This window comes from Bombina bombina, chromosome 4, assembly GCF_027579735.1.
Source record: "Bombina bombina isolate aBomBom1 chromosome 4, aBomBom1.pri, whole genome shotgun sequence".
NCBI classification, from domain to species: Eukaryota; Metazoa; Chordata; class Amphibia; order Anura; family Bombinatoridae; genus Bombina; species Bombina bombina.
In genome coordinates, this window is record NC_069502.1 from 614,586,155 (window position 1) to 614,598,868 (window position 12,714).

Below are 12,714 nucleotides of genomic sequence, written 5' to 3' on the forward strand. Positions count from 1 at the left end.
ACCAGAACTGGATCTCATGGCGTCTCGCCAGAACGCCAAGCTTCCTTGTTACGAATCCAGGTCCAGGGATCCCAAGGCAACGCTGATAGATGCTCTAGCAGCGCCTTGGTCCTTCAACCTGGCTTATGTGTTTCCACCATTTCCTCTGCTTCCTCGTCTGATTGCCAAGATCAAACAGGAGAGAGCATTGGTAATTTTGATAGCACCTGCGTGGCCACGCAGGACTTGGTATGCAGATCTGGTGGACATGTCATCCTTTTCACCATGGACTCTGCCTCTGAGGCAGGACCTTCTACTTCAGGGTCCTTTCAACCATCCAAATCTAATTTCTCTGCGGCTGACTTCTTGGAGATTGAACGCTTGATTTTACAAAGTGTGGTTTCTCCGAGTCGGTCATTGATACCTTAATACAGGCTCGAAAGCCTGTCACCAGGAAAATCTATCATAAGATATGGTGTAAATATCTTCATTGTGTGAATCCAAGGGTTACTCATGGAGTAAGGTCAGGATTCCTAGGATATTATCTTTTCTCCAAGAAGGATTGGAGAAGGGTTTGTCAGCTAGTTCCTTAAAAGGACAGATTTCTGCTCTGTCTATTCTTTTGCACAAACGTCTGGCTGAGGTTCCAGACGTGCAGGCGTTTTGTCAGGCTTTAGTCAGAATCAAGCCTGTGTTTAAACCTGTTGCTCCGCCTTGGAGTTTAAATTTAGTTCTTAAGATTCTTCAAGGGGTTCCGTTTGAACCTTTGCATTCCATAGATATTAAGCTCTTATCCTGGAAGGTTCTGTTTTTAGTAGCTATCTCCTCGGCTCGAAGAGTTTCAGAGTTATCTGCTTTACAGTGTGATTTCCCTTATCTCATTTTTCATGCAGATAAGGTAGTGTTACGTACCAAACCTGGTTTTTTACCTAAGGTGGTATCTAATAAAAATATCAATCAGGAGATTGTTGTACCGTCACTGTGTCCTAATCCTTCTTCAAAGAAGGAACGTCTTTTACACAATCTTGACGTGGTTCGTGCTTTAAAGTTTTATTTACAAGCTACTAAAGATTTTCGTCAAACATCTGCATTGTTTGTTGTCTACTCTGGACAGAGGAGAGGCCAAAAGGCTTCAGCAACCTCTCTTTCTTTTTGGCTAAGGAGTATAATACGCTTAGCTTATGAGACTGCTGGCCAGCAGCCTCCTGAAAGGATTACAGCTCATTCTACTAGAGCGGTAGCTTCCACATGGGCTTTTAAAAATGAGGCTTCTGTTGAACAGATTTGTAAGGCGGCGACTTGGTCTTCGCTTCATACTTTTTCAAAGTTCTATAAAATTGATACTTTTGCTTCTTCGGAGGCTATTTTGGGGAGAAAGGTCTTGCAGGCAGTGGTGCCTTCCATTTAAGCGCCTGCCTTGTCCCTCCCTTCATCCGTGTCCTATAGCTTTGGTATTGGTATCCCACAAGTAATGGATGATCCATGGACTGGATACACCTTACAAGAGAAAACATAATTTATGCTTACCTGATAAATTTATTTCTCTTGTGGTGTATCCAGTCCACGGCCCGCCCTGTCATTTTAAGGCAGGTGTTTTTTATTTTTAAACTACAGTCACCACTGCACCCTATGGTTTCTCCTTTCTCTTGCTTGTCTTCGGTCGAATGACTGGTAGTGGCAGTTAGGGGAGGAGCTATATAGACAGCTCTGCTGTGGGTGATCCTCTTGCAGCTTCCTGTTGGGAAGGAGAATATCCCACAAGTAATGGATGATCCGTGGACTGGATACACCACAAGAGAAATAAATTTATCAGGTAAGCATAAATTATGTTTCTTTCTGTGTACTGTGACAAACTGGGCTTGTGTGCTGGGTATCTAAACTTTCAGCAAAAGGGGGACTGGGTTGCCCAACTGTATCATTTACATACATCAAGACATTTTTATATAACACTGAAATATTACATATATTACATACATATATATAAATTAAAAATCATTCACCAATACCCTGACAAAATGGACAGGAAACCTAAAGGTTTCCAAAGACAGTCTTTTCATCTGGCAGGTTTTCTATTTTGCCCAGCTGCTGCTACTGGTCTGGTGTGATAAACTATCAAAGCTAGTAGCTGGTGCATTATACTTGGAAAAATCCAGGATCGTTTGAATCTCCTAGAGACATCAAAAAGCTTTATCCATGATGCAGCTATAGAGATAATGAGCATCAATGCTAATAATGCTACTATTGCTGTTCTAGATAGAAGATAGAAGTACCTTTTGGTAATGATCTAAAGGTTTCTGGGCTGGCTAGATTATAAAGAATTCTCACCAGTACTTCTATTTCCCTGGTGGAATGATCTAAAACCACTTTTTATTAAAAGTGAGAAAGAGGGCGCCACATAGCGTGATACTGTTGTTACAGGTTCAGAAGGCAAAGAATTCAAAAAGGCTTACCGAACAGCTCTGCACCGTTCTGTGACCGGTGCTATCAGGCAGACTAACACTCTCAGTGGTTAGCACACTGGGTGGCCTCGGATAAGGTGCAGACAGGTGGATCTCCGCGTTACTAGATTAGCACACTGGGTGGCCTCGGATGTGGTGCAGACAGGTGGATCTCAGCGTTGCTTGATTAAAGCAAATCAGCGTCTCTGCAACATGTATACTGCAGCCTCCAATGGGTTTTAGAAATAAAATACCTCTCCAGGTAAGGTAAATAACCGTGAGAGACAACTTCCGTATAATAAAGTTAAAATCTTTAATCAATCCAGGTTTTTGCTACGCGTTTCTAGACCGATGGTCTTTTCCTCAGGCATAAAAACAAGGAATATATTTACAAACACATTGCAACCTTATATACAGGTGAATAAAAAACGGAAGTTGTCATAGTTTCAAAAAAGAGACCAATCGTGGCCAAACAAACCCTGTGAATCTTATCAGCATTGATTGTAAAATATGTAGACTGATAGTTAGTGTCAATATATGTCACAATATCGTTAAAAAATGTTTCTAAAACTGTTTCGAATATCTGTCACAGATTTTTAATATTGAATATATAAAGTGTGAAAAAAATTACTATAGTTGTTTCTCACAGTTGTGTGTGAATACACTATAGTTTTGAATATATGTGTATATAGATGGTCTGTGTATAATAGTCTTCAGTATTTCTCTGAAATTGATTCATCAGTGTATTATCTTTTTTGATAACATGTAGATCCAAAATTTATTAGATTATCAGTTGGAAAAGTGTTGTGATTCCAAATAACAATAGGAATAAATTGTTAAGGAATAGATTGTTAAGTATGATATACCAAATGAATATAAAACAAGTTAAAAGTTGATAACCTGTAGTTTAGTTAATGATTGTAACGGTACCCAGTTTTTGCGCCAACGGTACAAAATTATATGCCTCATTGTAAGTGGAATATGTGTATTTACCACTCCATCTATTGTACAGTATATATTATTAATGTCAAGCAATGAATGTTTTGCTATTACATATATTTGCCATTCTGTGTATTATGGATAGAAGAATACTTGGTGAGTGTAAGGAGTATTATAATAAGTTTCTATTGTACTAAAATTGTGGGAGCTGAGTCGTAAACTAATAAGGCTAATAGTAATCTCCAATATATAATGTCCAGCTAAACATTACATTAATATGTAATGAGAAATAAACCCAATTGAAATGCCACTAATCGCTATGATTATTATATTGGTTCATAGTATATTAATACATTTTAATCTAAATCCGAGTGTGAATGTTATTGATAATCTTTGATCTTATCAGTTATGGATATCAGATTTAGGTGTGTTTATTAGTGTTTCTGGATGTTAATTGAAGGCTGCTAGGTCTAGGTTCGCATTTAAACCTTCGGGATATAGTGTTTTTAACTTAAAAATCCAGAAAGTTTCTCGTTGTCTGAGTTTATTAGTTCTATTATAATCTACTGACCTGGGAATAAAATCTATGGGAATAAATTTGAAAATGTGGGGGTTGCCTTGGTGTTTTGTTAGACAATGGGTTGGAACACTATGTTTGATTTTCGTTTTCTTGGCTTAAGTCTTATGGCCCAATGATCTAAAGGTTTCTGGGCTGGCTAGATTATAAAGAATGCTTACCAGTACTTCTATTTCCCTGGTGGAATGATCTAAAACCACTTTTTACCCTGAAAACAGGGTGTCTCGCTAAGGGGCGTACAGGGAGTGCACAATTATTAGGCAAATGAGTATTTTGACCACATCATCCTCTTTATGCATGTTGTCTTACTCCAAGCTGTATAGGCTCGAAAGCCTACTACCAATTAAGCATATTAGGTGATGTGCATCTCTGTAATGAGAAGGGGTGTGGTCTAATGACATCAACACCCTATATCAGGTGTGCATAATTATTAGGCAACTTCCTTTCCTTTGGCAAAATGGGTCAAAAGAAGGACTTGACAGGCTCAGAAAAGTCAAAAATAGTGAGATATCTTGCAGAGGGATGCAGCACTCTTAAAATTGCAAAGCTTCTGAAGCGTGATCATCGAACAATCAAGCGTTTCATTCAAAATAGTCAACAGGGTCGCAAGAAGCGTGTGGAAAAACCAAGGCGCAAAATAACTGCCCATGAACTGAGAAAAGTCAAGCGTGCAGCTGCCAAGATGCCACTTGCCACCAGTTTGGCCATATTTCAGAGCTGCAACATCACTGGAGTGCCCAAAAGCACAAGGTGTGCAATACTCAGAGACATGGCCAAGGTAAGAAAGGCTGAAAGACGACCACCACTGAACAAGACACACAAGCTGAAACGTCAAGACTGGGCCAAGAAATATCTCAAGACTGATTTTTCTAAGGTTTTATGGACTGATGAAATGAGAGTGAGTCTTGATGGGCCAGATGGATGGGCCCGTGGCTGGATTGGTAAAGGGCAGAGAGCTCCAGTCCGACTCAGACGCCAGCAAGGTGGAGGTGGAGTACTGGTTTGGGCTGGTATCATCAAAGATGAGCTTGTGGGGCCTTTTCGGATTGAGGATGGAGTCAAGCTCAACTCCCAGTCCTACTGCCAGTTTCTGGAAGACACCTTCTTCAAGCAGTGGCACAGGAAGAAGTCTGCATCCTTCAAGAAAAACATGATTTTCATGCAGGACAATGCTCCATCACACTCTTCCAAGTACTCCACAGCGGGGCTGGCAAGAAAGGGTATAAAAGAAGAAAATCTAATGACATGGCCTCCTTGTTCACCTGATCTTAACCCCATTGAGAACCTGTGGTCCATCATCAAATGTGAGATTTACAAGGAGGGAAAACAGTACACCTCTCTGAACAGTGTCTGGGAGGCTGTGGTTGCTGCTGCATGCAATGTTGATGGTGAACAGATCAAAACACTGACAGAATCCATGGATGGCAGGCTTTTGAGTGTCCTTGCAAAAAAAGGTGGCTATATTGGTCACTGATTTGTTTTTGTTTTGTTTTTGAATGTCAGAAATGTATATTTGTGAATGTTGAGATGTTATATTGGTTTCACTGGTAAAAATAAATAATTGAAATGGGTATATATTTGTTTTTTGTTAAGTTGCCTAATAATTATGCACAGTAATAGTCACCTGCACACACAGATATCCCCCTAAAATAGCTATAACTAAAAACAAACTAAAAACTACTTCCAAAACTATTCAGCTATGATATTAATGAGTTTTTTGGGTTCATTGAGAACATGGTTGTTGTTCAATAATAAAATTAATCCTCAAAAATACAACTTGCCTAATAATTCTGCACTCCCTGTATATCACATTTTAGTATGGTGAGGAGATGCATACATTACACAAGTGCACAATAAAATTAGTATTTTAAATATCTTAGAAAATAAATAATTGATCCATTCACACACAAATATGCAGGAAAAAAATTGTGTTGTTAAGGTGCATCAAAAATTGAAACATAATTCTTCTTCAAAAACCACATTTTATGAAAAACTTAAAATTTGTATGTAAATTACACAGGAATAAACTGTATTAAACATGCACAGGTAAATCGTAATTTAAGTGCACTGGATGCCCAAAACAAGCATTTTTACTTTAAGTACAAAATACAAAGCAAAATTGTTATTTTTTGTAAAATGGGCTGAACATGGGTGTATATTAAATTATATCTCTAATCCCAGTGTAATTCTGTAAAGATTTTCACGCTACAGATGTAGATGTAGACAGATGTAAACTAAAAGGTGGCGAGCTTTTCTCAAAACACTCAAAATACTTCTAATATAAAAACACATGCATACAAAAATATAGGCAATTGTAAGATGCTATAGGCAGAAAGCCGCATAATGTGATTTTTTATTGGCTGCAGGATTTACTATTTAAAGTGCTCCCCCTGCTTACTAATAACTTTTCTCTACGGAGCAAAGTGTCCCTTTCCAGCAAGCTACATTACTTTTAATAGGATACATCTCGCAGAGGCAGCCCCTTCTTAATAATAATTCCACCAAGGCAGCCCCTGCAAGGGTTGACAAGGAAAACCACGTCTATTCTGGCGAAGTTTAAATCATCGGGCTCTTGGTCTGAAGGTATAGTTTCAAAGAACATACTATTATCCCTACCCTTTCAGGGTAAGATTTTATTTGACCTAGGACTAGGTGTAATTATTGCTAGTCATTGGAGGTAAAGGAGTGTAAAAAAACAACCCATAATAGGGAGAGGACCTTGTGGACTCTCCACCATAAAAGAAATTAATTTATCAGGTAAGTTCTTACATTAATTATGTTTTCTTTCACATAGGTGGCGAGAGTCCACGATTTGTTACATATGGGATATAATACCCAAGATGTGGAAGACCACAAATAACAAAATAAAAAGGGAGGGATAAAATATTAAATGCTTTTTTTGCTGAAAATAATATCCAAATTAAAGTCTCCAATCTGGACAGGATTAGGTTTCTTGATTTGTTTAGTTTTATTCCAATTGGAAGAATTCGAATTAGAGCCAGGGGCTTTTGGAGAGGGAGAAGGCTTCTGATCTTTGTTTCAAAAAGAGTGAAAACGATTTGGAACCTTAAATTTCCCTTTAAATCTATAGTCTTGAGGCAGAAAAATTGACTTGCCTCCAGTAATGGAAGAAATAATTGAATCTAATTGTGAACCAAATAGATTCTTACCCTGAAAAGAAAGAGATAGTAATCTCATTTTAGAGACCATCAGCATTCCAAGATTTAAGACATAGAGCTCTTCTTGAAAGAATCGCTAAAGACATAGTTTTAACATTGATCTTGATGATGTAAAATACTGCATCGTAAATGCATTGTAATAAATGAAGAATATTACAACATTCAGGGTCTGAAGAAAATTGCTGAGCAAGATTAGAGAGCCAAAAAGTAGAGGCGACGGTTACATCAGCAATAGATATAGCTGGCCTAAGAACATAACCAGTGTGTAAATAAGCTCTTCTCAAAAAAGATTCAAGTTTCCTATCTAAAGGATCTTTTAAATAAGTACTATCCTCTAAAGAAATCGTAGTACGCTTAGCTAGAGAAGACATAGCCCCATCTACTTTAGGGATAGTTTCCCATAGGTCCAAATTGGCAACATGTAAAGGATACATTTTTTTAAACCTATAAGAAGGGTTAAAAGAAGTACCAGGTTTAGACCATTCTTTAGAGATAATATTACAGACTTAAAAAAAGGAATTTAACTTGTTACAAGGAATATCCTCAGAAGGTTTAGCTCTTTCAATTCCTACTAAAACTTCTTTTAAAAGAGAACGAATATGCTCAATTTTAAATAGAAAAGATTTATCTGGTTCAGTATCAGATGAGGGAGCCTCAGTATCAAAGGAATCATCACCATAAGAAGATACATCAGTATTATTCTATCAGTACATACTTTACTAGGTGATGGTAAAACATCGACTGATCACTTTCACTTATTTGAAGGCAGAATTTCAGTTAGGGCCTACTCAATTGAAGCAGCAATCCATTTCTTCATGACTGAGGGTACGCCATCTACATCCATCTGTAAAATTTAAACAGAAGGAGCATTTGAAATCATAGGTACATCATTAGGGCGAGATAAAAATAATATACATGACTCACATAAATTTGCTGAAGATGGCACTTCAGAAGTTTTGCAAAAGACACACTTAGCTTTGGTAGAAATGTGTTCAACAGACTCAGGTCCTATGGGGATTTCAGGGACAGAAGCAGGATGTTCCATTATGGCATAGAAAATAATGTAGAAAAAAAGTAAAACAAATTACAATTTCTTAAAAAAAAACTTTGAGGATTGGAAAGGTTTACAGATAGTCCATAATAAGGTATATACAGAGGTAAGAACATGTTAACCTTAGGCAATATTCCTCTTACTTCCCTCTGACAAACATTCTACTCTGAGGAAAAAACGGACTTCAATATACACTGAAGCACATATCTTAAGCACATCATACTTTAACCACCTCCAAAGGAGGCAAAGTTTAAACTGAGATATGAGTGAGGTGGGTGGGGTATTTATAGGCTTTGAGGTTTGGAAAACTTTGCCTCCTCCTGGTAGGAATGTATATCCCATATGTAACTAATCGTGGACTCTCGCCACCTATATGAAAGAAACAAGTATTAAAGAGGCATAATCCTCATATGCTAAATCACTTGAAACTGATGCAGTATAACTGTAAAAAGTTGACAGGAAAATATCACCTGAGCATCTCTATGTAAAAAAGGAAGATATTTTACCTTACAACTTCCACAGCTCAGCTGAGTAAGTTCTGTTTAAAAAGTTATACTCAGCTGCTGCCCAGCTGCAGGTAAAAAAAAAAGGAAGAAATGAACAGCAGCCAATCAGCACTAACAGTGCTGAGGTCATGAACTCTTTTACTGTGATCTCATGAGATTTCACTGAACTCTCATGAGATTTCATAGTAAACTTCCTTAAACTGAATAGGGAAATAAGATGAGTGTGCACGAAAGCTCACTCCCTTAGCTGTCCAGGGACAGACATACTGATTTGCTGCTTAGACGTCCTTTACAATGGGATGTGGCTACTGAGGAATTTTTGAGGTAAAATATCTTTCTTTTTTACATAGAGATGTTCAGGTGATTTTTTCTAGTCAGCTTTTTACAACTATGCTGCATCACTTTCAAGTGTTTCAACATTTGGGTATCATGGCCCTTTAAGTGTTAAATGTAATTGATTTCAACATTCTCTTTCAGCAAAACAAGCTTCAGACACTAAGAGATGAAAACAGCCACCTACAAGCATTAGTGTGTAAGCTAAAAGCATTGAATACCTGGAAAAGCACATCTAAAGAGGGACAGCTCCGTCAGATGCTCAGAAATGCTGAAAAGGTGAAATTATATATTTTCAGTCCAATTTGGTCATGAATGTTTTAATACTTTTCACTTATTTTGTTTGCAAGTGAGATCTTTGGCACAAAAACAGCTAAACACCCCATTGAGCAGGCTTTTAAAACACTCACCTAGAGTACAAGTTTTGCGTTAACAGGGGTGCGGTGCTAACGAGCAGTTTATGCTCACCGCTCACTTGCAGACAACGCTGATATTACGGGTTTTTACAAACCCGGCGTTAACCGCAAAAAAGTGAGCAAAGAGCAAAATTTTGCTCCACATCTCACCTCAATACCAGCGCTGCTTACGGAAGCGGTGAGCTGGCTAAACATGCTCGTGCACGATTTCCCCATAGGAATTAATAGGGGAGAGCCAGTTGAAAAAAAACCTAACACCTGCAAAAAAGCAGCGTTCAGCTCCTAACGCAGCCCCATTGATTCCTATGGGGAAATAAAAGTTATGTCTACACCTAACACCCTAACATGAACCCCGAGTCTAAACACCCCTAATCTTACACTTATTAACCCGTAATCTGCCGCCCGACATTGCCGACACCTGCATTATATTATTAACCCCTAATCTGCTGTTCCGGACACCGCCACCACCTACATTATACTTATGAACCCCTAATCTGATGCCCCCAACATTGCCGAACCCTACATTATATTTATTAACCCCTAATCTGCCGTCCCCAATGTTGCTGCTACCTAACTACATTTATTAACCCCTAATCTGCCGCCCACAACGTCGCTGCCACTATATTAAATGTATTAACCCCTAAGTCTAACCCTAAACCTAACCCCCCATAACTGAAATATAATTTTAATAAATCTAAATAAAATTACTATCATTAACTAAATTATTCCTATTTAAAACTAAATACTTACCTTTAAAATAAACCCTAAGATAGCTACAATATAATTAATAGTTATATTGTATATATTTTAGGGTTTATTTTTATTTTACAGGCAAGTTTGTATTTATTTTAACTAGGTACAATAGTTATTAAATAGTTATTAACTATTTAATAACTACCTAGTTAAAAAAAGACAAATTTACCTGTAAAATAAAACCTAACCTAAGTTACAATTACACCTAACACTACACTATAATTAAATTAATTACCTAAACTATGAAAAAAACCAAACACTAAATTACAGAAAATAATAAAATAATTACAAGAATTTTAAACTAATTACACCTACTCTAATCCCCCTAACAAAATAAAAAAGCCCCCCAAAATAAAAAAAGCCCTACCCTACACTAAATTACAAATAGCCCTTAAAAGGGCCTTTTGCGGGGCATTGCCCCAAAGTAATCGGCTTTTTACCTGTAAAAAAAAAAAAAATTCTTCCTTAATTCCGATTGGCTGATAGAATTCTATCAGTCAATCGGAATTAAGGTAGAAAAAATCCTATTGGCTGATGCAATCAGCCAATAGGATTGAGCTGGCATTCTATTGGCTGATTGGATCAGCCAATAGAATGCCAGCTCAATCCTATTGGCTGGTTGCATTAGCCAATAGGATTTTTTCTACCTTAATTCCGATTGGCTGATAGAATTCTATCAGCCAATCGGAATTGAAGGGAAGCCATCTTGGATGACGTCATTTAAAGGAACCTTCATTCTTCAGTTGGACGTCGTTTGTAGAGGATGCTCCGCGTCGGATGTCTTGAAGATGGAGCCGCTCCGCGCCGGATAGATGAAGATAGAAGATGCCGCCTGGATGAAGACTTCTGCCCGTCTGGAGGACCACTTCTGCCCGTCTGGAGGAACACTTCTGCCGGTTTTGTGGAGGACTTCGGCCTGGTTGGGTGAAGACTTCTCAAGGTAGGGTGATCTTCAAGGGGTTAGTGTTAGGTTTTTTTAAGGGGGGATTGGGTGGGTTTTAGAGTAGGGTTGGTTGTGTGGGTGGTGGGTTTTAATGTTGGGGGGGTATTTGTAAAAAAAATTTACAGGTAAAAGAGCTGATTACTTTGGGGCAATGCCCCGCAAAAGGCCCTTTTAAGGGCTATTTGTAATTTAGTGTAGGGTAGGGCTTTTTTTATTTTGGGGGGCTTTTTTATTTTGTTAGGGGGATTAGAGTAGGTGTAATTAGTTTAAAATTATTGTAATTATTTTATTATTTTCTATAATTTAGTGTTTGTTTTTTTCGTACTTTAGATAATTTATTTAAATTGTAATTAATTGTATTTAGTTTAGGTAATTAATTTAATTATAGTGTAGTGTTAGGTGTAATTGTAACTTAGGTTAGGTTTTATTTTACAGGTAAATTTGTCTTTTTTTAACTAGGTAGTTATTAAATAGTTAATAACTATTTAATAACTTTTTTACCTAGTTAAAATAAATACAAACTTGCCTGTAAAATAAAAATAAACCCTAAGATAAATACAATGTAACTATTAGTTATATTGTAGCTATCTTAGGGTTTATTGTACAGGTAAGTATTTAGTTTTAAATAGGAAAAATTTAGTTAATGATAGTAATTTTATTTAGATTTATTTAAATTATATTTAAGTTAGGGGGTGTTAGGGTTAGACTTAGGTTTAGGGGTTAATAACTTTATTATAGTGGCGGCGATGTTGGGGGCGGCAGATTAGGGGTTAATAAATGTAGGTAGGTGGCGGCGATGTTAGGGCAGGCAGATTATGGGTTAATAATATTTAACTAGTGTTTGCGATGCGGGAGTGCGGCGGTTTAGGAGTTAATATATTTATTATAGTGGCGGCGAGGCAATGTCCGGTTCGGCAGATTAGGGGTTAAAAATTTTATTTTAGTGTTTGGATTTGGGGGGCCTCGGTTTAGGGGTTAATAGGTTGTTTATGGGTGTTAGTGTACTTTTTAGCACTTTAGTAAATAGTTTTATGCTACGGCGTTGTAGTGTAAAACTCTTAACTACTGACTTTTAAATGCGGTATCAGTCTTGACAGGAGAGGCTGTACCGCTCACTTTTGGTTAGACTCGTAATACCGGCGTTATGCAAGTCCCATTGAAAATATAGGATACGCAATTGACGTAAGTGGATTTGCGGTATTTCCGAGTCTGGCCAAAAATGTGAGCAGTGAGCCTGTCATTTCAAGACTCATAATACCAGCGGGCGTTAAAAAGCAGCGTTGGATGGAAGGCGCTGCCCCAGTTGACAAAGCCCAACATATCCTGAAATGGGAACGGAAGTTAGACTTTACGAAACCCTCTTTAGAGTGGCAACGCACGCTCCTTTTCACAAAGAAAACCCTTCATTGCATCACCATCCTTGAAACCTACATTAAAGCGCTCACACACTGGTATTATGTCTCAGCCAGGCTTGCGAAAATCTTTCCAGAGGCCTCCCCCACTTGTTGGAGAGACTGCTCGCACATAGGAGATATGATCCACATTTGGTGGAGTTGCCCCAGACTTAAACCTCTCTGGAACAAATGTTTCTCCACACTAA

General features: G+C 37.8%; 1 protein-coding gene across 1 annotated transcript in view; it reads left to right on the forward strand.

Moving 5' to 3' along the window:
- Positions 1-12,714, forward strand: part of LOC128657701 (coiled-coil domain-containing protein 162-like) — a 110,462-nt gene that overhangs the window by 49,807 nt on the left and 47,941 nt on the right. Inside the window, exon 11 of the mRNA XM_053712104.1 lies at positions 9,147-9,281. Within this exon, the coding sequence (XP_053568079.1) occupies positions 9,147-9,281 (135 nt within the window). The remainder of the gene's footprint in view (positions 1-9,146; positions 9,282-12,714) is intronic.